The 27,371-nt window shown below is 39.8% G+C and overlaps 1 protein-coding gene across 3 annotated transcripts in view; it reads left to right on the plus strand.

Annotated features, from left to right (window-relative positions):
* plxdc2b (plexin domain containing 2b) overlaps nt 1-27,371 on the plus strand; it is a 460,874-nt gene that overhangs the window by 180,253 nt on the left and 253,250 nt on the right. For all 3 annotated transcript variants that reach the window (XM_073054624.1, XM_073054625.1, XM_073054623.1), the window contains exon 2: nt 1,056-1,252. In XM_073054624.1, coding sequence (XP_072910725.1) covers nt 1,056-1,252 — 197 coding nt within the window. The remainder of the gene's footprint in view (nt 1-1,055; nt 1,253-27,371) is intronic.

Raw genomic sequence — 27,371 nt, forward strand, 5'->3', positions numbered from 1 at the left:
TTAGAACGGGTTAAACAAAATTAACATTTCATCACACTTAGATTGAAGAACTTTTTAATGGAAGTGAGTTCAGTAAGGGAAAATGGTGATTCATTATGAGTAAATGGATAATTACCTATTTTAATAGTTGTTGCATTTGACATGATATTGAAAGCAAGTTTTTGTGTTTTACTTTACACACAAATACCAATCTGATATTATCCAATTTTATAACTAACAGGCTTTTCTTTTTTGCCTTGCATTACAAAACCAACTCTGAAGGCTTTGCACTGTAAATTATAATTAGTATTCCTGAGAATGAATGGATAGTGCTTTTGTCTGGAACTCTTTCGTCCAGTAAATTAATGGATGCCTGCTTAGGGTCAATACTTCGTTCAAATAATAGGCTGATCAATGTTAAATGATGAATTAAGCATTAATAATATCATCAACTGTATTTCCAACATATTTTTATTCTATATTTTGAAATGCAACTTCCAGCATTTCTTCTCTCTCTACTCATCACCTTACAGCCCACATTTCTACCTTGACCATCCCCTGTCCCATCCCGCCACCCACTTGGCTCCATCTACTTCTGTTTTCTCTCCCTTATTTGTCCCCTCCATCAGCCACTGTCTCCTAGTACCCTCCTCCATCTGGCTCCATTTACCCAATATACCCCTCTTCATCTGTTTCCAGCTAGTCCCTGCCTCGTCCCTCCCTTTCACCTCTTTGTACTGACCATCTCTCCATTATGCTCTCAGTCCTGATTCAGGGTCTCAATTCAAATTGTTGATCATCCCTCTGTCTCTATTGTTGATACCTGAACCACTGAGCTCCACAAACAGTGTTACTCCTTGCTCCAGGTTACTGCATCTATAGTCTCTTGTGTGTATAGTTCCTTCTAATTGACCTATGGATACTGTTAGACTCTACACTTACTGTATGTTTGACCATTTTATTCAGAGATTAATACTCCTTGAGTGTTCATTCTGTTTTGCAGATCTTACAATGTTTATTAAAATAATATAATTTCCCATATGACCTAACCATTTCCCTATGTGTTTTTCCCCCAGGAGCATTCTATGCACTTAGCCAGAAGTTATCTTCAGATACCTTTGTAGATGTCAAAACCTACCATCACCGATTGAAGCGACAGCAACCCAAATCAGTGGATACAAATAGAGCAAGCCTGGAGCAGGACTTCACTGATCCAACTAAAATCTTTGATATTCAGCCGTCTGAGGACAATACCAATGATACAAAAATTGAGGTATGTTTGTTGTGTTAGTGAGGAGTTCTATTTTTTTTGAAAAGAGCTCAGAATAGCCAGATTTTGCAATCTTTTCCCTTTCCTAGGGTTATACTGTATAATTGTATCTGGTGTATATTTGTATCTGATGGTCAGTATTAGACAATATGCCATCACTTGTTAGAGTTCATTTGTATAATTTATTTTATAGATTGCAGCTTTTTGAGATTTTAATTGAAGATGTGATTTATTAACAAATTTGATTCTTTTCCTAGGAATAATAATAAGACATTGATCAAAATTGCCTTGACTCCAGTGATGATATCACAAATCAATTATGAAATTCATAGATAGTGATACAGTGCAGAAACAGGCCTTGGATAAAGTTTTGGATAAGCATTCTTTGTTTATAGAATTAATTACAAGCTGTATGTAAAAGAACATGAAAGGTAGACATCACAACAGCACCTCACTAAAGTAAAAAAAGAACCAAACGTACACGTTATCCTGGGTTCTTGTGTTCTTTTCTGAATAATTTCTGGAATTACAGAACGTAATAGTGGCATTGAGGCTGGGATTTAAAACAAAGCCAAGATGACTACTTACCTGCTGAAGGACAGCACATTTTTTCTTTGCAAGGGGGAGAGAGAAATGGTTGAGTTAAAAAAAACACACATTGTATTGTTTCTTTGTAAAAGGAGAAAGGCGATAGAGTTTTAAAAGGCAGAAAATGGATGAAATTCATGGGTTTATAAAAGTGACTGCAGGGTGAGAATTATAACAAATACAACAAAAAAGCCAGAAATAGCTTGCTACATCAGATAGACGGATGCACAAAAGACAACTTGGGGATGTTTACAGAATGAATTGAGCAGCATTTTAAAGTAAGCGGAACAGACGGCGAGAAACTAATGCCAGTTTTGCTGAGTGTAATTGTTAGAAGAGTATACAGTTTGCCTGGACCTTTGACCAGCTGAAATGAGCTTTGCTGATATCATGAAAGTTAAGCAGGAACATTTGGAACTGAAAATATTGTTGATTGCAGAATGCTTGTAGGTTTTCATAAGCGGAATCAAAAGGAAGAGGAGTCCATTTCAGCATAAGTGGCTGAATTGAAAAAATTCTGAGCCTTGCCAGTTCAGCCAAGGGCTTAGTGATGCACAGAGGAATTGTTTGGTTTGTGGAATCTTACAAGAAAGCATTCAAAAGCGGCTCATAACTGAAGTACAACTTAGATTTAAAAGAGCAGTTGAAATAGCTGTATCAATGGAAACAGTAGATATAGACACAAATGAGTTGCAGTCAGGAATGAAAGTGAGTGTGAACAAAATTGTAACATCTAAACAGAAAGCAGCCTGGTCAAACAAATTGTGTTACCATTGTGGCAGGGGGTCACATACACCAGCTACCCATGCAGTTTTAAAGTTAAAACTTGCAGAAAATGCAACAAAGTAGGACACATACAAAGAGCATGTCAGCCAGACATATATATATGGACTGCGCAGGGAAGAGAAAAAGATAAAAAGTCAAGTTGCAGTTTCAAAGCGAACACTAATCTACATGCTGCTGTGGAAAAAGCTGATACCAAAGAGCATGACACAGGATTGTGTAGCCATGAGATGTAAAATGTGAAAGCTGTGGAGACGAGCAATATGCTTGCAGCAGAAGTGAACGGAAAATTAATTAAACTGGAAATGGACCATTGGACCATTGAACACTGGCTCAGCTGTTTCAGTCATTCCCCAAAATGAGTTTGAACAGCATTTGGAGATAGTGAACTGAAGCCTGCAGATATCCAACTAGGAACCTGTACTGAAGAAAAGATAACTCTGTGAGAATGACATCTGTAAAAGAGAAATACAACCAACAAGCTGTGATAGGCTCATATGTGGTAAAATCAGGAAGGCCAGTTTTGTGGGGACATGATTGGCTGAGAGAACACAACTTGATTGGAGATTCATCTACTATTTGCATGCAACATCCGCATCAAAAGAGTCAACTGAAAGCAAATCAAGAAGGGTCCTGGATGATGCCAAAGCATTGTACAAGGATGGCATAAGAAAACTCAAACATATCAAGGGTAAAGTAGTGTTAAACGAAAATACCACATCCACATTTTAGAAAACATGTCCAGTTCCTTATACAGTCGGCCCTCCTTATCAGCGGATTCCGCATGCGCAAATTCAACCAGCCGCGAATCGCGAAAACCCGGAAGTGCTCTTCCAGCACTTGTTGTTCAAGCATGTACAGACTTTTTTTGTTGTCATTATTCCCTAAACAATGCAGTATAACAACCATTTTACATAGCATTTACATTGTATTAGGTATTTTGAGTAATCTAGAGATGATTTAAAGTATACAGGAGGATGTACGTGGGTTATCGTGCATTGTAATTGAAAAAATTCGGAAGTTCTGTTACTAAGTAAGTCAGAACAGGTACATCCGGTATTATTTAGCATCAGTTAGTCAAACATTTGTCTTAGAAAGGTAAAATATATACTATATACTATGCATATAAAACATTTAAGAATGTATGTTTCAGAGCCGGGCTCGGGAACGGAAGTTCTTGGGACTCGAGACAGATGCTCCCTAGTGCGCTCTCCACCATGCCGGGTTGATGTGGAGGATCAAAAACTCAAAACCCCAAAACCTAATAATTAAACTACTGCGTTGCTTAGTAATAATTGTAGCTTTCATCAAGGCAGAGCCTTTCTCACTTTATCCTTTAAAATTGTTCCGATCATTGACCGACCTAGCCTAACGCTTTTCCGATGACTGATGGCGTTTCACCTCTTTCCAATCGCTTTATTATTTCCACTTTATTTTCAATTACGATTGTGATATTTTCGTGAACAGAAACACTGCGCATTCAGAGCTCTGGTGCCGGGTCCTAATGTCCAGCGCTCTGAGACAGGTTAAATAAGGTCTGGAGTTCCTCTGGGTCCTAAGGTCCACCGGATTGAGACAGGTTGAATAAGGGTCTTGAGCATCCATGAATTTTGGTATCTGCGAGGGGTCCCGGAACCAATCCCCCGCGGATAAGGAGGGTCGACTGTACCATCTGTGATAAAGTAGCAGATGAGCTATTGCATGGAGGCTGAAGGAATTCTTTCCAAGGTTGAGTGGAGCCCATGGGCAAAGATAGTGTTCCTAATAGCCAAGAAGGTTTAGTCTGTTAGGATCTGTGGTGATTTTAAGGTCACCATCAACCCAGTACTGAAAGGAGATCAATACCCTCCATCCAGGATAGAAGATACCTTTCCAAACCTTTCTGCAGAAAAACGCTTAAGCAAAGTGGACTTAACTGAGCCCTACCTATAGATGGAGATGGAAGAAGAGTTTAAAATGCTTCTCACCGTAAACACTCACAAAGGACTTTATCACTATAATAGACTTATTTTTGGATTCACATCTGCACCTACACTCAGGCAGAAAGCTGTGGATCAGGTGCTGCAAGGCTGTGTAGGCAGTCATTGTTACCCACATGACATCATTGTTGCCAGAGAAGATGACAAGGAACATCTCAAGTTCAAAAGGACAACTAATCAGCCTAACCTTGGAAAATTTTACGGAAGTGAGCTCTCCTCTTGACATATTGTCCCTAATGCAAAGTGAAAGTCTGTTATGGCAGAGATGACCCAGAGAGATCATCTGGAATGTTTCCAGTTTCCTATTTTTACCAGTGCCAGAATGAACTTGCCCTTGAAGAAGGTTGCCTTATGTGGGGGTTGGGAGTTGCTGTACCATCCAAGTTGAGAACTAATGTATTGGAGGAGGTACATGCTTGTCACCTAGTCATGATGAAACTGAATGTTTTGACTCAGAGCTTTACTTGGAGACCTGGAATAGGTCAGCACAGCGAGCAGCTCATCATGCTCTGTTTAGGATGCCAAGATAGCCAGGGGAAAGGTGCCCAGAACTCTCAGAACCACTTTCTTCAGTTCCAGAGTCCACACCTTCAACTACCAAGGAGGAGGACACAGAACCTGTGATGATTTCACAGCCAGAAGTCATCCCTGTCGACCAGAGTGACCGATCTTGTCAGGAAAAACACCAGAGCAATTACATTTTTATGCCTGAATGGGACAATTTGCCTTGGAGATGAAAACCAGAGTGATAGCACTGAAGATTGGGCCATTGTTTTTCAAGCACAGGCAGTGTGTAATGAGACTGTTAGGAAGGATAGGCAGATAATAGGGCAAAACTGGAGACAGTGCGATGTGTTGCACTGTAAAAGGTGGACATAATCAAAAACGATGATGGACACAGGACTGAAGGTGCTGTATTTGAATGCATGCAGTATATGGAATAAGGTAGATGATCTTGTAGCACAGTTAAAGATGGGCAGGTATGACTTTGTGGGCATCACTGAGTCATAGCTGTAAGAAAATTATAGGTGGAAGTTTAACATCCAAGGATACACTTTGTATTGAAAGGCAGGCAGTTAGGCAGAGGAGGTGGCATGGCTCTGTTTGTCAAGGATTAAATCAAATTCTTAGGAAAAGGTGGCATAGGTTCAGAAGGTGTAGAATCCTTGTGGGTTGAGTTAAGAAAATGCAAGGGTAAAAAGACAGTGATGGGAGTTATATACAGGCCCCCAAAGAGTGACAAGGATGTGGGCTGTAAGTTAAAATGGGAGATAGAAAATGCCTGTCAAAAGGGCAATGTTACGATAGTCATGATTTCAGTGTGCAGGTAGATTCAGAAAATTATGTTGGTGCTGGATCCCAAAAGAGAGACTTTGTAGAATGCTGACAAGATGGCTTTTTAGAACAGATTGTCGTTGTGCCCACTGGGAGGTTAGCTATTCTGGATTGGGTATTGTGTAGTGAACCAGATTTGACTAGGGACTTTCAGGGAAAGGGACCCTCGGAAGACAACGATCATAATATTATGGAATTTACCCTGCAATTTTAGATGGAAAAGCCAAAGTCAGATATATCAGAATTACAGTGAAGTAAAGGGAATTACAGAGGCATGAGAGAGGCCAAAGCTGCTTGGAAGTGAACCCTATCAGGGATTTCAGCAGAGCAGCAATGACTAGAGTTTCTTGGAGGGATTTGGTAGGTGCAGGGTAGATACATCCCAAAGAAGAAGTATTCTAGAGGTCGGATGATGTAACTGTGGCTGACACGCGAAGTCAAAGCCAACATAAAAGCAAAAGAGAGGGCATATAATAGAGCAAAAATTAGTTGGAAGTTAGAGGATTGGGAAGCTTTTAAAAACCAACAGAAGACAACTAAAGTCATAAAGATGGAAAATATGGAATAAGAAATAAAGTTAATCAAATATATCAAAGAGGATACCAAAAGTTTCTTCAGATATAAAGACTAAATGAGAGGTGAAAGTAGATATTGAACCACTGGAAAATGACACTGGAGAGGTAGTAATAGGGACAAGGAAATGGCGAGGAAACTAATTAAGTATTTTGTGTCAGTTTTCTCTGCGGAAGACAATAGCAGTATGCTAGATGTTCAAGAGTGTCAGGCGGCAGAGGTGAGTGACATTACAATTACAAGGAGCTTGGGAAACAGAAGTCTGAAGTTAGATAGGACACCTGAACCAGATTGACTGCATCCCAGCAGTCTGAAAGAGGTAGCTAAAGGAATTTGTCCTCATCTCCGTTCAAAAAGGATGCCCCTCTATTCTCAGGCTGTGTCCTCTGGTATTAGACTCTCCTGCCATAGGAAATAACCTCTCCACATCCACTTTATCAAAGCTTTTCACCACGTGATAAGTTTTAACAAAATCACCCCTCATTCTTCTGAATTCTAGTGAATATAGGCCCAGAGCCATTAAACATTCTTCATATGACAAACCATTCAATCCCGGAGTCATTTCCTGAATCTCCTTTGAACACTTTGCTGTCTCAGCACACCCATTCTAAGATAAGGACCCAAACCTGCTTACAATTCTCTAAGTGAGGTCTTGCCAGTGCTCAAAAAAGTTTCAACATTGCATCCTTGCTTTTATAATCTAGTCCTCTTGAAATGAATGCTAACATTGCATTTGCCTTCCTCACCACAGACTCAACCAGCAAATAACCTTTAGGGAATTATGCACAAGAACTCCCAAGTCCCTTTGCACCTCAGTTTTTTTTTTTTGTATTTTCTCTCCATTTAGAAAAAGTCAACTTTTCATTTCTTTTACCGAATTGCATGTCAATACACTTCCCAACACTGTATTCCATCTGCTATTCTTTGCCCATTCTCCTAATCTGTCAAAGGACTTCTGTACTTCTCTACTTCCTTAAAATTCTCTGCCCTTCCACCTATCTTCGTATTGTCTATAAATTTTGCGACAAAGTAATCAATTCCATCATCCAATTACGAACAAGAGAAAACCTGCTGATGTTTGAAATCCAAAATGCTGGACGAACTCAGCAGGCCAGGCAGCAACTATGGAAAAGAGTATACTCTCCGTTTTGGGCTAAGAGCCTTTGAGTCTTGCTGACTTCTTTCAGCATTTTGTGTGTGTTAGTTCCATCATCCAAATCTTTGACATATAACAGAAAAATAGTCCGTCCCAACACAGACCTCTGTGGAACACCACTAGTCATAGGCAGCCAGCCAAAAAAAGACTTCCTTTATTCCCATTCTTTGTATCCTGCCAATCAGACACTGCTTTATCCAAGTTGAAATCTTTCCTGTAATACCATGGGCTCATGGCTTATTCAGCAGCCTCACGTGCGGCACCTTGTCAAAGACCTTCTGAAAATCCAAGTTCGCAACATCAACCCATTCTCCTTTGACTATCCTTCAAAGTACAGTACGTATATGTTACTGCATACAACACCGAGATTCGTTTTCTTTCAGGCACACTCAGTAATTCAAAATAACATAATATAATCTATGAACGCCCACACCCAACAGGATGGACAAACAACCAGTGTGCAAAAGACAACTAACTGTGCACATGCAAAAGAAAGAGAAAGAAATATTAATTATAAATAAATTAGCAATAACTATCAAGAACATGAGATGAAGCGCCCTCAAGAGTGAGTCCAGAGTTTGAGGGAACAGTTCAGTGATGGGACGCATGGCATTGAGTCGAGTTATCCCCACTGATCCTAGAGCCTGATGTTTGAGGGGTAATTACTACTCCTGAACTGGTTGCCTGGGCCCTAAGGCTTCTTTACCTTCTTCCTGAAAGTAGCAGTGAGAAGAACACATGGCCATGGTGATGAGGGGAAGTGGTTCTTGATGAAGGATAATGCTTTCCTGCAACAGCACTCCACATAAGTGTGTTCAATAGTGCAGAGGGCTTTATTCGAGATGGACTGGCCCATAAACACTAGTAGTACTAAGGATGAGGTTTTGGAGTACTTGGAGGCACATGATAAATGGAGCTAAAGTCAGTATGGTTTCCTTAAGGTGAACTCTTGCCTAACAGATCTGTTGGAATTCTTGTGGAAATAATAGCCAGGATAGACAAAGGAGAGTCAGTGGATGTTGCTTACTTTTGTTTTCAGAAGGCCTTTGACAAGGTTCTAATAAGATAATACCCCATGATATTAAAGGAAAAGTACCAGCATGGATAGAAGATTGACTGACTGGCAGAAGGAAAAGAATAGGGAAAAAGGAAGATTTTTCTGGTTGGCTGCCAGTGGCTAGCGATGTTCCACAGGGGTTGTTGTTGGAACTGCTTCACTTTACTCATATATCAATGATTTGGATGACTTGATAGCTGAGAGTTGATAGCTTTATGGCTAAGTTTGTGGACAATATGAAGATAGGCAGAAGTGCTGGTGGTGTTGAGGAGGTAGGAGTCTGCAGAAGGATTTAGACAGATTGGGAGAATAGGCAAAGTGGCAGATGGAATATAGTGTAGGGAAGTGCACTTTGGTAGAAGCAATAAAGGTGTAGGCTATTTTATAATGGGGAAAAGATTGAAAAATTAGAGATGCAAAGGCACTTGGGAGTCCTTGTGTAGGATTCCCCTGAAGGTTAAATTGCAGTTGAGTCTGTGATAAGGAAGGCAAATGCAACGTTAGCATTCATTTCGAGAAGACTATAATCTAAAATCAAGGATGTATTGCTGAGGCTTTATAAGGAATTGGCAAGGCCTCACGGAGCATTGTGAGCAGTTTTGGGCCCTTTTTCTTAGAAAAGATGTGCTGGCATTGGAACAGGTCTAGAGGAGGTTCACAAGAATGATCCTGGGATGGAAAGGGTTAACGTTGCAGTATGAGGAGAGTTTGATGGCTCTGTGTCTTTGCTTGCTGCAGTTTAGAAGAATAAGGGGGGATTGCATTGAAACCTGTCAAATATTGAAAAGCCTAAATAGAATGGATGTGCGGAGAACGTTTTCTATAGTGAGGGAATTTAGGAACAGAGGGTACAGCCTCAGGATATGGAGACGTCCAGTTAGAACAGAGATGAGCAGGAATTTGTTTAGCCAGTGGGTACAGAATCTGTTAAATGGAGACCAAGTCATTGGGTATTTTTAAAGTGGGGGTTTATGGGTTCTTGATTAGTCAGGAAGTGAAAGTTTATGGGGAACAGGCAGGAGAACAGGCTTGTCTTATTATCTTATGGTCTTACTTGCCCTTATGGGTCTGCTCCCTGTTATCTGTATGTTCTAGCTTCAGAATTCACCTTTCATAATCGTAAGAAACCATAAGTGTTGGTTCATATTACTGACAATTCAATTCTTTCTCTGGAAATTTTAAATCTCACTTGAAAACTTATAAAAGGTTGCTAATTTATTAATGCAACACCATTGCAAACCAAAGATAATGAAAAGGACTGCAATAAACTCCTTGCTGTTGGTTAATTCTTCTGATGGACTCAGCCAATTTCATGAAATTAATAGCTCCATTATTTGTAATTCATTCTTGGAAGGCAAGTCATAAAAGCTTCCTGCTTAGATTTTGGTAAATGATGGAAAAGAACAATTCTTCTTAACAGTGATAGAAGTTTCAACTACAAGTTTAAAAGTATGAACTTATGGAGATACAAGGTTTTAGATGCTCTCTTCTGGTTTTGGTTTTGTGATGTTAAATATTCTTGAAATGGACTGAACATAACCTTCATTGGACTCAATGCTCAGTGTTCACTTGTATTTGTTTTCTCCCATTCTATCACTCTTCCATCCTTCTGTTATAAGATTAATGAGCGGTTCCCTACTTCACTAAGTTCAACTTCTGACCTCACCGTCTACCTTGTTATGGTCACGTATGTTATTGTCTACCTGCACTACTGTACTGTTCTCTGTAAGTGTAAGATTTTATTCTGTTGTTGTTTTTGCTTTGTATTACTTCAATTTGCTGTTGTAATGAGGTTATTTGTATGGATGCATACAAAACCGTGTTTTTCACTGTATCAATAAAGTGCAAGGTAACAGTCTTTCCCCAGGGTAGTGGAGTGCTAAACAAGGGGGTGGGGAATAGCTATAAGTTCAGAGTGAGAGGGGAGAGATTTCAACTGCATCTGAGGGGCACCTTTTTCAAGCAGAGGATAGTGAGTATATTGAAGTGAGCTGCCAGAGGAAATGTTTGAAGCAGATATGATAATATAATTTTAGAAGCACTTGTATAATTACAGGGAATTACAGGGGCTTAGAGATATATGGACAAGACACTGGAAATTGGGACTAGTTTGATGGGCACTGTGATCAGCATGGACTAGTTGGGCTAAAGGGCCTGTATCTGTGCTGCATGCCTTTATGACTCTACGACCTTGGTACATGTGACAATAATAAAAGGTACCAATTAATAGAATTCACTGTGGGACAATATATAATTAGTACCTGCTAGCAAGTGATTAATGAAACGATGCAATAAAGTTCAATAAAGAATGCTTCCAAATCTGGTAGTATTCCATTTGATTCTACAAAATTGTGATGAGTCACTTTTTCACTAAAAATTAGTTGCTTGCTGATTTGTTCTTTGCCTTTGCTGGATGATTTATGAAAAAATTTACAACCACCCTAGGTATAGTCCCATGTAGTGGATAGAAAATGAATCATCCCTTCTTGGAGGTGATTGGTCCTAGACTGAGAAAACTTACTAATTTTCATTTAAAGATTGCATATTTGCCCAAAAGGCAATGACTCCCCAATGAACGTGGAAGCAATTAATCCATCAAGCATTCCCTTCAGCAGATTAGCAATCATTGTACAGAGCACGCACTAAATGATTTACATTAAATGGTGCAAAATTAATTGTGTTGTTATTTTTAAAAGTTCTTCACTGTGGCATTTCTTGACTGCTTGGAATTGCTGTAAAGGCAGGCTTGACACCTTTGGTACAAACATTTGCCAGTCCTTTCCTCATTGTATTATCGTGTCATTTTGATAAACGGAGAAGCCTGGTTCTTTATCTCGAGAAATAGTGTGCTGCCTCTTCATCCATCATCCTACTTGCTGCTGTTAAGGGAATTCAGTCTGCTCATGGCTGAAATGAAGAGCCATCCCCAGAGTGTACCAAAATAGACATATTCTCTGTGCAGTTACCATAATGTGTCATAAATAAATCATGATTCAACATTTAACGTTAATTTTTACTCCAGTTTTCTAAAAAAGCTCAGAATTTGTGAAACTTTTTGACTAGTTTTATTTGCCCATATTTTGCAATCTGGGTATCACTACACAAGGCCACCACATATCGACCATCTCAAATTGATGTTCAACACTTCCTTGAACTGCTAAATCCCTCAGTGGAACTCGCTTTGCAGGGCCAGAAACATATTTCCGAGTGAGGATGACGTGTAACAGAATGGAATCCACTGCAGTCATGTCCCTCTGTAGCAACTGCCCTTATTTTTCTTGTTGATAGAAACTGAGGATTTGAGGAGTGTTGTTGTAGTAGTCAGAGTGAGTAACTGAATTGCATTTTGTAGATGTTACACACTGCACCACCTGATACCCAAGCCCTTCTCACTGCACTCAAAGCACAATACTGAATGAATGCTCCCAATCAGCCATTCATTCTTAAGTGTCCACCAAAATATTGTTTTCAACCTGACAAGCTTTTAGAATCCTTGAGAGATTCATCTCTGGAACAGGCCCTGTGGCCTATCAATTCCGCAGTGACAATAAACTACCTCCAGTATTTGTAGTAATCGCACAGTCAATCAATGCCCTGTCACTCAGCTACCCACTAGGGACCAAATAAACCAGCAACTCACCAACCATCTTTGTCAGACGGGAGAAAACCAGAACACCCAACGACATGCAGACTTCACACAGCAGTTGAGGTCTTCTGGAGTCACTGGCGCTATGAGGTAGCAGCCATACTAACTCTGTCTCTTTTATTTCTACAATGATCTTCAATGTGTCAGCCTCACTGCTTCTAGAAAATTAACTATAGTGCATACATTGGTATCCCTTTCTTCACACCACTTTACTGTTTCAAATGACTCTAAGCATATACTCTATCATGATCTCCCTTGGACAAAATTGTGTTCAATATGCCTGATTACTCTAAATTTTCAAAGTATCCAATTTGAACATCCTTAATAAGACCATAAGATGTAGGAGCAGAATTAGGCCATTTGGCCCATCAGCTCTGCTCTGTCATTCCATCATGACTGATTTATTATCACTTTCAACCCCATTCTCCTGCCTTTTCCTCGTAACCTTTGACAGCCTTACTAATCAAGAGCCGATCAACTTCCTTGTTAAATGTACCCAATGACTTGGCTTCCACAGCCATCTGTCACAGTTAATTCCACTGATTCACCACCTTCCAGCTAAAGAAATTTCTCCTTATCTCTGTTGTAAAGGGATGTCCTTATTTTCTCACACTGTGCCCTCTGGTCCTAGACACTCCCACTATTGGAAACATCCTCTCCAAATCCATTCTATCTAGGAGTTTCAAAATTCAGTAGGTTTCAATGAGATCCCCTCCTCATTTTTCTAAACTCTGGTGAGTTTAGGCCCAGAGCTATCAAACACTCGTCATATGTTAACCCTTTCATTCCCAGAATAATTCTTCTGAACCTCCTTTGGACCCTTTCCAATTCCAGCACATCTTTTCTTACATGCAGGGCCCAAATCTGCTCACAATATTCCTGCTGAAGGGCCTCAACCCAAATCGTCGACTGTACTCTTTTCCCTAGATGCTGCCGGGCCTGCTGAGTTCCTCCAGCAATTTTTGTATGTTGTTTGGATTTCCAGCATCTGCAGATTTTCTCTTGTTCACAATACTCCAAGTGTGGTTTGACCAATGCCTCATAAAGCCTCAGCATTATTTCTTTGTTTTTATATTCTAGTCCTCGAATTGAATGCTAACATTCGTAGTAGTGGCCTTCTAACATTTTCCCAATGACATATGTGAAATTAAAGAACCTGTTGTTTCCTGCTCCATGTGTTTGTTATTCCTTCATTCAAGGCATATAGGTTTTGAAGGTTGATTCAGCATTTAATGCCCAATCATAATTATTCATGGACAGGGAGCTGCCCTCTTGAACCAATGCAGCCCCCCAAGGTGTGGGCATACCCACAATGCTGTTAATTTTAATTTAATTTGGAGATAACAGCACAGTAACAGGCCCTTCCAGGCCAGAGAGTCTGTGCCTTCAAGTTATACCCCTGTAACCAATTAACTTACTAAACCGTACATCTCTGGAATGTGAGGGGAAACCGGAGCACCCGGAGGAAACCCATTTGTCGCTTCTTCGCTTCTTACAACTGTGAAGGAATGTCAATAGATTTCGTTGGAATGTCAACAGATAAATGAGTATGCGAAAGTAGTTTAAAATCACAATTCTCATTGAAAATTCATTCCTTGAGAAATAAAAACTACATGGGAAAGGAGATGCTTCTTTGATTAGAAAAAAAGCTTCTAGGGTATTAGGTTAAAAGAAGAAGTTTATCACATGGACAAGAAAACTAGTATGCTTGAGGGCTGGAAAAGTTTTATAAACTAAAACGAATGATCCGTAGTAGACAAAGTGGAAGAAAATTGAATGTACCTGCAAGGAATCTAAAATCAAATTGGTAGAAGTTATATAATCTTTTTCCTAGGACTAAAAAATGGCTTACATCCAGGATGAAATGAAAAATACAATGTTGCTACTTTATAGCATTTTTAACACTACTGACCAGCAGTAAGATTGAGAAGGCTTGGCAAGGTAGATTTTCAGAGTCCAAGGTCCCTGGGTCTCTCAAGGTCCCCTGTCACTACTTGGGTCCTTACAGCCTCCATCTTCCTCACACCTTACCTCGCCAAAACACCCCAACCCTCTCCTCTCCTCTGATGCCACCAACTCTCTTCCCCCTCTCATCCCAGTTCTACTTCCTGCCACGTCTTCCCCATTCTCTCCGACATTCCCCGCTCTGTGGTGGAACATTCTGTCCTCAGCAAGGTCCTTGCCTTTGTCTCCCTTCACCTGCATCTTAGTGAGTTCCACACTCACCTTGATGCCGAGCTCTTCTTCCATTGCCTCTGTCTCTGAGCCCGCTTCTTTGGCAAAGATTCCCCACCCCACACCAAATACCCCTTCTCTCATATCCAACCCTTTCACTCTTCTTGGACACCCTGCTCTGGTTCTCTACCTTCTCTGGATCTTTACATCTCTAATTGTTGATGAGACAGCCAGTCAACCAGCTCAACTTTAGCCCTTCTCCTCTTCGAACCTTGCCCCATCAGAACACACTACCCTCCACTATCTCTACACCAATCCCAACTTCACTATCAATTCCACAGACAAACAGTCTGGTGGACTGACCTCTACTTTGCTGAGGCCAGGAAGCAACTCTCAGACACCTCCTCATAATTACCCCTTGAAAATAACCCGAGTCCAAACCTTCAGAATATTGGCACCATCAGTGACCTCATCAACTCTGAAGAATCAACTTAATATTTCCCTTACCCCACACTGCTCATTTCTACCTCCTACCCAAGAACCACAAACCTGACTGTTCGGGTAGGCCCATTGTTTCTTCCTGCTTCTGCCCCGCATATCTTGACTCCATTCAGTCCCCTTTAGTTCAGTCCATTCCTACCTACATCTGCAACATTTCATATGGTGTTGATCTCCTCAACAACTTTCAATTCCCTGGCCCTGACTGCCTTATTTTCACCATGGATGTCCAGTCCCCATACACTTCTATCCCCCATGAAGAAGGCCTGAAAACTCACAGCTTCTTTCTTGACAACACGCCCAACCAGTTCCCCTCCACAGGTGCCCTACTCCAACTGGTGGAACTGGCCTTCGCTCTCAACACTTCTCCCACTTGCTCAAAACTCAAGTTGTATCCATGGGCCCCAGTTATGCATGTGTCCTGCCAAGAGATCTCGATCCGAAACTTCGACTGTGCTTTTTTCCGTAGATGTTGCCTGGCCTGCTGAGTTCCTCCGGCATTTTGTGTGTGTTGCTTGGATTTCCAGCAGCTGTAGATTTTCTCTTGTTTGCCCAGTTATGTCGGCCTTTTTGTTGGCTATGTGGAACAGTCAAGTTCCAAGCCTTCCCTGGTTATGCACCTCAACTCTTTCTGTGCTACTTTAAAGATGGCATTGGTGCTGTTTCATGCATCTGTGCTGAGCTCTTCAATTTCATCAACGTTGCCTGAACTTCCACCCTTCCCCCTAAATTTACATTTTCCTTTTCTGACACCTCCCTTCCCTTTCGCAATCTCTCTACCTCCTTCTCTAGAGACAAACTGTCTACTAACTTTTTTATAAACCTACTGATTCATGGCTATCTTGCCTACACCTCTTCCCACACTATCTCCTGTTTTATATTAAAAAAAATGCTATCCCTTTTCTCAGTTTCTTCATCTCTGCTGTATCCGTTCCCAGGATGAGGCTTTAGAGATGCCTTTCAGGGCATTAGAGATGCCCTTCTTCCTCAGAGAATGTGGTTTCCCTCCCTCCACCATTGATGCTGCCTTCAACCACATTTCCTCTATTTCCTGGACATCAGTGCTCACTACATTTTCCTGCCACCTTAACAGTGGCAAAGTTCCTATTGTCCTCACCAATCACCCCAATGACCCTTTGCATCCAAGGCATTGTTCTACACAGCTTTCTCCATCTTCCACAGGAGCTTACCACTAAATACATCTTTATGTCCCCCTATTCTCCGCATTCAGCAGAGATCACTCCCTCCATAATTCCCTTCCCACTGATCTCCCTCCTGGCACATACCCTGCAAGCAACAGAAATACTACACCTGCCCATTCACCTCCTCCTTCATCTTCATTCAGGGCCACAAATGGTCCTTCCAATTGAGGCAGCATCTCACCTGTGAATCTGATGAGGTTGTCTACTGTGTCTGGTGCTCCCGATGCGGCCCCCTTTAAATACTGAGACCTGATGGTAATCGGGAGACTGCTTTGTTGAACACCACGGCTCCATCCACACAAAGCGCTATATCCTGGTGGCCAACCATTTTAATTTTGATCCCTATTTCTGTTCTGACATGCCAGTCCATGGCCGCCTCTTCTGCCACAATGAGGCTACTCTCAGTTTGGTGGAGCGATAACGTCTTGGTAGCCTCCAAACTGATGGCATGAATATCGATTTCTCCTTTCAGTAATTTTACCCCTCCCCCTTCCCTCTTGTTCACTGCCCCACTCTGGGCCCCCCTTACCTCTTCTCACCTTACCTCTCCCTCATGCCCATCTGCTTTCCTTTTCTCTCATGTTCCACTCTCCTCACTTATCAGATTCCTTCTTCTCTAGCCTTGCCTTTTCCAATTATCACCTCCCAGCTTCTTACTTCATCCTCCTCCCCACCTACCTGGCTTTGCCTATCACCTTATACTTGTCCGCCTTCCCCACCCCTCATCTTTTTATTCTGGCATCTTCCCTTATTCTATCCCATCCTGATGAAGCATCTCGGCCTGAAGCATCAAGGAATCGAGCATTTAGATTTGCAACTAGGTGAAATTTCTTTCAACAGAGGGTATTATCTTCTGAAATTCTGTACTCAGAAGTATTGTCGCCACTCATTCGTTGGATATCTTCATGACTGAGATGCCTATGGGCTTCAAGGGGATGAGAAGGAGTGGGGATTGAGCAGGGAAATTGAAGTATGGTCACAAACAAGTATTATTGACTGGCAAGTCAACTTGAGGAGGTACATGGCCCTTCATTTCATTATTTCACAGGATTTTTCTCTATGAGTTGGTTAGATTGTACATTGCTGAATTCTAATACTTAGCAAACTGTATAATCATAGATTGTTAACTAAATCAGTAAGTGTTGTGACTTTACTGACATTTTCATATCAAGAGAATAAATAAAGTGCACAATCCTATTTCTAAGTTAGTATCAAAGCTATCTGTCTCCTGTATCATTGAATTTATATTAGATAGCCTAGGTGGTAATCGACAATCTGATATGCGGGTGGTTTGTGGGATGGTGTAATGCCTCTTCAGCTTTCGTAGCTCTCAGTGTCCTCCCAATGCATGGCCTTGAGTACAATTCTGAATACTTCTTACCCGTTTCGAGTAGTCATTGGCAAAATATTCTCAGGGAATGTTATATTTCTTCAAGGAGGCTTTGAGGACATTTGTGAATCTTTTCCTCTCCCTGCTGAGTAATCACCTCCCAGTAAAGTATGAGATTTGTGCCAGATCTCAAACACCCTTCTTAATGGTGATCAGATACATTTTCATTCAATTCACTAAAATCTTCAAGATGATGGTTGATTATATCATCAAAGCCTTTACTAAGAAGTGGCAAGCAAGTTATGGGAAGAGGTCTGCGATTTCATGGTCTTATAGTGTATCTGTATTGTTGGGAGGGCAGTGTTATCGTGCAAATACTCCACCCATAGAATTGGAATCAGTTTTAATATTATTAGCATATGTCATGAAATTTGTTGTTTTGTGATAGGAGTACATTGTAAAGAAAATAAGAAAAATATAAAAAGAGTTAAATTAAGAAATTAGTACAGAAAGAGAGCAGAAACATATTGAAATAGTGTTCATGGCTTCATTGTCCATTCAGAAATCTCATTCTGGAGGGAAAGGGGACTCTGATGGCAGTTATGTACAGGCCTCCAAATGGTAGCTGGGATGTGGACTGCAGATTACAATGGGAAATAGAAAAGGTGTGTCAAACCGGCAATGTTATGATAGTTATGGGAGATTTTAATATACAGATAGATTGGGAAAATCAGATTGGTAATGGATCTTAAGAGAGTGAATTTGTTGAATGTCTATGAGATGGCTTTTTAGAGCAGTTTGTCATTGAGCCTACGAGGGGAATCAGCTATACTGAATTGGGTGTTATGTAATAAACCTGATATGATTAGGAAGCTTCGGGCAAAATAACCCTTAGGAAGAACTGATCACAATATGATTGAGTTCAACTTGAAATTTGATATGGAGAAAGTAAAGCCTGACATAGCAGTATTTCAGTGGAGTAAAGAAAATTACAGTGGTATGAGAGAGGATTTGGTCAAAGTAATTTGGAAGGAGATGCTGGCAGGGATGTCAAAAGAGCAGCATTGGCTTGAGTTTCTGGGGAAAATGAGGAAGTTACAGGATATACGTATTTCAAAAATGAAGAGCTACTCAAATGGCAAAATAATACAACCATAGCTGACAAGGGAACTCAAGGCTAATGTAAAAGCAAACGAGAGGACATACACCAAAACAAAAATTAGTGGGATGATAGAGAATTGGGAAGCTTTTAAAATCCTCCAGAAAGCAGATTAAAGAATCATTAGGAGGGAAAAAATGAAATATGAAAGCAAGTTAGCAAACAATATCAAGCTAGATAGAAAAAGCTTTTTCAAGGATATATAAAAAAAAACAGAGATGAGCTGTGGACATAGGACCACTAGAAAATAAGACTGGAGAAATTATTATGGGTGCTAAGGAGATGTGAGATGAACTAAATGAGTATTTTGCATCAGTCGTCACTGTGGAAGACACTAGCAATGTGCCAGATGTTGAAGGGTGTGAGGGAACAGAAATGAGTGCAGTTATTATTACAAGGCAGAAGGTGAACAAAAAGCTTAAAGACCTAAAGGTACATAAGTCACCCGGACCAGATGCACCCTCGGGTTCTGAATGAGGTAGCAGTGGAGATAGAGGAAGCATTAGTAATGATCTTTCAAGAATCAATAGACTCTGGTATGGTTCTGGAGGACTGGAAAACTGCAAATGTCACTCCACTCTTTAAGAAAGGAGGGGGCAGCAGAAAGGAAATTATTGACCAGTTAGCCTGACCTCAGTGTTTGGGAAGATGTTGGAGTCAATTGTTGTAGATGAGGCTATGGAGTGCTTGGTGACACAGGACAAGATAGGACAAAGTTGGTGTGGTTTCTTTAAAGGAAAATCTTGCTTGTTAAAGCTGTTGGATTTCTTTGAGGAGATTGCAAGTAGGATAGATAAAGGGGATGCAGTTACTGGAAAGTTAGTAGCATGGTTAGAGCACTACCTAGTTTTAGGAGGCAGCAAGTGGGAATTAAAGGATCCTTTTCTGGTTGGCTACCAGTGACTAGTGGTATTCTGCAGGAGTTGGTGTTGGGGCCGCTTCTTTTTATGCTGTATATCAATGATTTAGATAATGGAATAGATGGCTTTGTTGCCAAGTTTTCAGATGGTACAAAGACTGGTGGAGGGGCAGATAGTGTTGAGGAAAAAGGAAGGCTGCAGAGGACTTCGATTAGTGAGAATGGGCAAGAAAGTGGCAAATGAAATACAATGCTTGAAAATGCACGGTCATGCATTTTGGTAGAAGAAATAAATGTGTAGACTATTGTCTAAACAGGAAAAATCTAAAAATCTGACATGCAAAGGATCTTGGAAGTCCTTGTAGAGAACATCCTGAAGTTTAACTTGAAGGTTGTGTCAGTGGTGAGGAAGGCAAATGCCAGGTTAGCATTCATTTTAAGAGGTCTAGAATATAAAAGCAGGATTGTGATGCTGAGGCTTTATAAGGCACTGGTGAGGCCTCACCTTGAGTACAATGAACACTTCTAGGCTCCTTATCTAAGAAAAGATATGCTGGCAGTGGAGAGGGATCAGAGGAGGTTCACAAGGATCTTGTGACTTTGTAAATAATTCTGGGAATGAAAGGGTTGTCATATGAGGAATGTTTGATGGCTCTGGACTTGTACTTGCTGGAATTTAGAAGATTGAGGGGGTTTCTCATTGAAACATTTCAAATGTTGAAAGGCCTAAACAGAGTAGATGTGGAAAGGATGTTTTCCATGCTGGGGGAGTCTAGGGCGAGAGAGCACTGCCTTAGGATAGAGGGGCTTCCATTTAAAACAGAGAAGCAGAGACATTTCTTTTAGCCAGAGGGTTGTGAATTTGTGGAATTTGTTACCACAGACAGCTGTGGAAGCCAGGTTGTTGGGTATATTTCAGGCAGAGATTGATAGGTTCTTGATTGGCCTCGGCATCAAAGGTTATGGAGAGAAGGCTGGAGAGTGGGGCTGAGGAGGGGGAGGAAAACAATCAGCCATGATTGAATGGTGGAGCAGACTCGAATAGCCAAATGGCCTAATTCTGCTCCTATGTCTTTTTGCCTTATGGTATTTGGTCTTACTACAAGTCGATCACTATCAGGACTACACATCATCTCCAAAACTTCTTTCCTGTAGCTACCCAGTTTCTCATCAAAACGCATTCTGGTGTAATACCCTAATATGTTAAATGTTCTTTGCTGCTCTCCTTGTTCTATTGATAGTTATTGAGTCTTTTAATATGCTCACATTTACTTAAGCTTGATTATTGATGTTCCAGCACGTGACCATTTCGCTAATTGTTAATTGCTCATAGCTATTTCTTGTAAACTGTTGGCTGCTATTGGGTTGTCTGTTATGATGTTGTCCTGTATTTTATGCTTGGCAAATAAAACCACAATCAATTCGGAATGTTTAGCATACTGGCAATAAAGTGATTCTGAATCCTGGACGTCCTCCTTGATGTTAATAATAAGAAAAAGGGTTGACCTGTGTGATAGGGGATCCCTAATGATGGGTGCCGCCTTTTTGAGACACTGCCTTTTGCAAGTGTCCTCGAAGTTGTGGAGGCTAGTGCCCATGATGGAGCTGGCTACATTTACAAATTTCTGCAGCTGCATCAATCCTGTGCAGTGGCCCCTCCATACCAGATTGTGTTGTAACCAGTTAGAATGCTCTCCAGGTACACCTGTAGAAACTTGTGAGTCTTTGATAACATACCAGGTCTCCTCAAAGTCCTGGTGAAATATAGTCATTGTCATGCCCTCTTTGTAATTGCTTCGATATGTTGGGCCCAGGACAAATTTTCGGCCTAGACAGAGTAGATATGGAAAGGATGTTTCCCATGGTGGGGGAGTCTAGGACAAGAGAGCACAGCCTTAAGATAGAGGGGCATCCATTTAAAACAGAGAAGCATGTTGACACCCAGGAACTTGAAGCTGTGCACTCTTTCCATTGCTGATCCCTCAAAGAGGACTGGCGTGCATTTACCCAGTGTAACTTTCCTGAAGTACACAGCCAAATCCTTGGTCTCACTGACGTTGAGTGCAAGATTGTTGTTGCAACACCACCCAACCAACTGATCTATCTCACTCCTTTACATCTCCAGATCTTCATCTGAAATTCTAACAACAATAGTTGTGTCATCGGCACATTTATAGATGGCGTTTGAGCTGAGCAGGCACTGTCTGTGAGGAGGACATGTTATTTCTGATCAGTTCTGACTGTGGTTTCCCAAAGAGGAAGTCAAAGATGCAGCTGCAGGGAGAGGTACAGGGGCCCAGGTTTTGGAACTTATTGGTTAGAACTGAGGATATGAGGTACAAATGTGTTAAATGCTGAGCTGTGATCAATAAACAGCAGCCTGACGTATGTACTGTTAGTGTCTAGGTAATTCAACGTCGAGCGGAGAGTAAGTAAGATTACATCAGATGTTGTACTATTGTGGCAATTGGCAAATTTCAGCTGTTTGCTTAAAAAGGAATTAATTCTAGCCATGACCAACCTCTCACTAGGTTGGTGAGACATTACTACATTCACTAGGTTGACAGAGTTTGCCTGCTGTGTCCTATGTACATTGCCAATGATCCAATGTAATTTCCTCAGAAAGTGTAAAATGAATGCTGTTATGGGAGTAATGTTTCATTTCAGTCAATGGCAAACCAACCACTCACCTATTGTTAGATCCTAGCCAATATACATAGTTGATCTGCATATGGGATCACACAACAAGCAATAGATCCCTTCTCACTGAGACCTCTTAAATATATATTAATAATTTGGTTATGTGTAATGAGAGTGGTATAAAGCATAAAGCTATTTCATATCAGCTTCTTTAAAGATCAATTACCTTGTTTGTATTTGTGCACACAGTAGAGATTAGAATTACAACATCACTTTGACTGAATTAGTCTGCTTTTTACTCTAAAATCCTCTGGGAAGATATGGGTATGAATTTACAATTGTATGTAATACAGTGCAAGTATTTTTGAAATTAAAAGCATAGAGCTTTTTTTGCTTTTTTTCATTAATCTATTGGTTGCATCTAAAACTGATTAATCAATTATTTGGTAGATTCGTGAGATCACACCTACTGAAGCGCTTTGGGCTATCAGTGATTTTTGTCTATTTGTTCCATTTTATTCCAGTTAATTTTATCCATAGTATTTGATATTAACAGTCATTCCATCCATTTCTGTCTAAAATTCTTTTCTCTTGATTTTTCCCCTTTTTAAGATTAGAGAGTACTTTTTAAGTTTCAAAACATGGCTCTAGTTTCTTTCAGAAATGTTATGAAAATCCAAGCATAACTGCGATCAAAGATTGGATAAATTTAATCCAGAAAAGATTGCGCATGTGATCATTTTCGAGGGCTCCTATGGTTTTCAACTCAGTTTGTGGGTAATCCTAGGATGGGGAGCTGGCACCTACTATCCATGACTTTCGTTTGCCCCACCCCCACGTTCCCAGCACCTTTTCAGTTATCTTCTACGGCATGTTGGCATTAAGGGGGAAATTCATTGAGTTCATTGTTCAATTCATGGTTTTGTTTGGTTGGCGAATGAAAGAACTGCATGAATTTCAGCTCTGTTTGGAAAGAACTCATTAAAAGATACATCTATGAACTTAACAAAGGAGAAAATTGAGGACCAGATTCAGTCATTAATGATCTTACTTTTGAGGATCTCATTAAGATGCGGACATCTGTTTATTATAGTTAACACATAAATGTTATACCACATTAATTTATCATGCATTATTCATTGCTAAAGAATATTGAACTCACTGAGATTAAAAAAAGATCAATTTTCATTGCTTCTATTCAGAACAGATTTAGTTGGTTTTACAAATCTTCAAATGTCGAAGCGAGTCATTGTGTGATGCTTTTTTCCTCACTGTAAAATATCTAGGCCAACATGCAAATTTTTTCCAATTAAATTTAGTTGTCTCCAAATACATGGTAAAATCTAAAAATAGCTAGAGCAATTACAACATGCAAACAGATTGAAAATCCATAACTTCAGCAGCAGTTTTTACCTCTTTGTTTTAAATGTCTTGCCATCTCTACTAAAATGGCGGAAAAAGAAAACTAACTCAAATGCACAAAAATTGCCATGTATTTTACATTTAAGCTCCCAATTAATCTGTATTTTTGGGCATTGATTCTAAATTCCCAGTTACTAGTTCGATGACATTTTCCTTTATTTAAATTGTTCCAACTATGTAAGCCCATTAACTAGCACCCACAGCAAAATCGATTCCAGTCTGTTTTTGCCCATTTCTCTGAAGCAAACCAAATGGAAGTAATACATGTAAAATGTTTATATGAAAAATTTAGCAAGTTGCCATGTTAAACTATTGTATTTTATGTCTTATTAATATTTATGAACAGTGGCATAAATGCAGAAAGTGTATTGTAATTTAAATCAATGCAGTTAGAGGAAGTTTAATGGAATTGCAGCTTAGCTTGTATTTTGATTTGAGAACAATTAAACAAACATTTAGCTTGTGGCTGAATTCCTAAGTAATTTGTTTCATATTAAATACAGAATAAATTATTTTGTAAAATATATTACTGCCATTTTAGAAATAACAATATACTCCTGTGAAGGTACTGCATAGAAGTAATTCACTATATATATAGCTTTCTAAATATAGGAGTTATGTGAATTTATTCTGCCTGTTATGTGAGGAGTTTTAGTTTAATTTAAGCCAAAATATTTTAATCTAATGTTCTGATTAACATATAGTTCAAGGAGCAGTGGTCACGATTTGAAAATAATGGCAAACAGGTAAGGAGAAGGAAATTAAAAGCTGATGATGGAAATCTGAAATTAAATTGAGAGTGGTAGTAATGTGAGGTCAGGCAAAGAGAGTTAATGATTCAGCGCTGTAACCTTTTATCAAAACTGAGGAAATTTAGGAATGCAACCATCTTTAACTTGTAACCATTCAGGAAGGCAGAGAGGAAAAGGGGATGTCTATCACAGTGGATAGACCAGGCAGGAATAATGTACACAGCCAATGCCAGAGAATGGAACTAGGATGAAGATGTGAAAATTAATTAGAAGCTCTGGATAAGATGAGAAACTAAACGATTTTTTTGTGTAATTATTCACCAATGAGAAGTACGTAGAGGATAGTGAGATTAGCAAATTTGCTAAATTGAGAGACATTAAAGGAAGAAGTGCTGTTGGAAGTGTTGTGGAACAGAGAGACCTAGGCCTTATTAGACCGGAAGATTAGAAGATTGTGGACCAAACACTGGAAAATGAGACTATCTTGGGTGGGGGCGACATTATAACCTTAAAGATTTTTGTCTACTTGCACTGCGTTTAATTTGCACAGTGGCACTTAATTCTGCATTCTGTTGTTGTTTTACCTTGTGCTACCTCAATGCACAGTGTAATGCATTGATCTGTATGAGCTATCAATACAATGAACATCAACAGCTAAATTCGGTACCAGATTCTGAACCTGTGTCCACTAGGATCCTGATCCTCTCTCAAAACTATAGTTTTTGTCCATTTTTCCAGAACACGAAAGAAGATTGGTTAGTGATGTATAAGAAGTGTTCGCCCAGAAGTCCATTTCCAATCAGCAGCATGGGCATTGAGTGAAAGCATCATAATGTTGTACAGCTTAGAAGCAGGCCTTCCATTCCACTCTGTCCCCATGCCAACAATAATGCCCATCAAAGTTCCCTCTAATTTTTTTTTAACAGCTGTGCAGACCAACTATTGCTCCAAACAGGAAGTTTTTGTACGACCTGAGAATTGCATGGCAGTTTACTAGAGCATTATATAAAAAAAATTGCCAGCTGTGCAGCAACAAAGGCTATGTGTGCAGAAGCATTTCAGTTGCTGTGGTTGCACACCTGTATAGTTTAGAGGGAACAGTAATGCATATCTATACTAATCCCATTTACCTGTATTAATTTCATATCGCCGTATGCCTTGCTGACTCAAGTACCTGCCTTTTAAATGTTTTTACAGTCCCTGTATTCACAGCATCCACTGGGAGCTCATTCCAAATACCAACTAACTTTTGTGTGAAGAATTTACTCTGTTTAAATTTCCTCCCTCTCACTGTAAACTATACCCTCTATTTTTCAATTCTATATGGCAGAGCAACATTAACAAGAAGATCCTGACTTCTGCCTGCTGAAAAATTGAGCTGGACAGAGATATGTGAAGGGTTTGAGAAGATGATTGACTTTAGAAAACTAAAGGGAATTTATTTACATACCATTATGAAATGGATTCAAATTCAGAATCAGGTTTAATATCTCTGGCATAGTGGCGTAGTGGCATCAGCGCTGGACTTCGGAGTGGAGGCTCCCGAGTTCGAATCCAGCCGGCTCCCTTGCACACTTTCCATCTGTGCTGGGTTGTGTCGAAATAAATAAGAAATAATAAATAAAATTGTAAAAATAAGAAAGCCTTCTAAAAAAACGCCGTCACGACAGCGTCCCAATGACTCCACTCAGAGTTAAGGGCTTTCTTCTTCTTCTTCAGCATATGTTAACCTAGTGGCAAGAGTACAATGCAATACATTTATATGGAATACAGTATATGAATGTATATGAAATACTGTAAGAATATATATGTATATAAAACAATTAAATTTAAAAATAGCAGTGCAAAGACAAATAATAAAAAAAAATGAGCTAGTGTTCATGGATTCAATGTCCATTTAGAAATTGGATAGCTGAGGGGAAGAAGCTGTTCCTGAATCATTGAGTGTGTGCCTTCAGGCTTCCCAACAGTAACAATGAGAAGAGGGCATATCCTTTTAGAGTCACTGCTCCTTGAAGATTCTTGGATAATACGGATACTCATAGAGTCATATAGCACAGAAACAAGACCCCAAATCCACAATGTACACACTGACCATAGGGTATCTACGTATACTAATTCAATGTACCAGCATTTGGTTCACAGTCTTCTATACCTTGGCAACGTCTAGACATGTGTTAAATGCTTTTGAAGGTACCACTGGCAGAATCTCCTCAAGCAGTACATTCCAGGTTCCCTTCTGGGTGAAAAAGTTCTTCCACCAATCTCTTAAACTGTTATGCCTTAGTGTCCCAAAGTTTTAGATCGCTGTTTCTTACAAGCTACTCTATTCACACTCCTCATAATTTTATATCAGGTTTTCCCATTTTCCTCAAGGGAACACAACAATAGCCTATCCAGTTTCTTATGTAGGGTGTATGGTAGGGTGAGGAACACTTTTAAAAGTGTGTGCCCAAATTCACAATAATCTTCTAAATAATTCTCTCATGTGCCTTGACATTTTGAGCCTGAATAATGAATTAGTAACAATAATTCTGAAATTGTTTAACAATAAAGGATGAGTCCTTTTTTGCTTAATAATGTGTTTGACTGTTTTACTATTAATAAAAGTGTAACAGAGACAGGTAGAAATAAATGAAACATTTTAAAAGACCTGTTCAAAATTATTAATGACAATCTTTTGAAAAGACAATTGAAAATAGCAAAATTTCTGAATAATATTGCTTTTGTACCTCATTTGCAAATTCAAGTTTATTGTTATTCAACTGTATACATGTATACTGCCAGACAATGATCTTCCAGACCAAGGGTAAACAACATTGTACATATAGCTCCTGTAAAAATGGGTTGGAATGGGAGGATGGAGGGTGTGGGTTGCCTCACTCACCACAATCTCCTCAGGAAATAGAGATGCTTCTGTGCTTTTTTGACCGATGAGGTAGTGTTACAGGTGAGATTATCTATTATT

Source organism: Hemitrygon akajei, chromosome 8, assembly GCF_048418815.1.
Source record: "Hemitrygon akajei chromosome 8, sHemAka1.3, whole genome shotgun sequence".
Lineage (NCBI taxonomy): Eukaryota > Metazoa > Chordata > Chondrichthyes > Myliobatiformes > Dasyatidae > Hemitrygon > Hemitrygon akajei.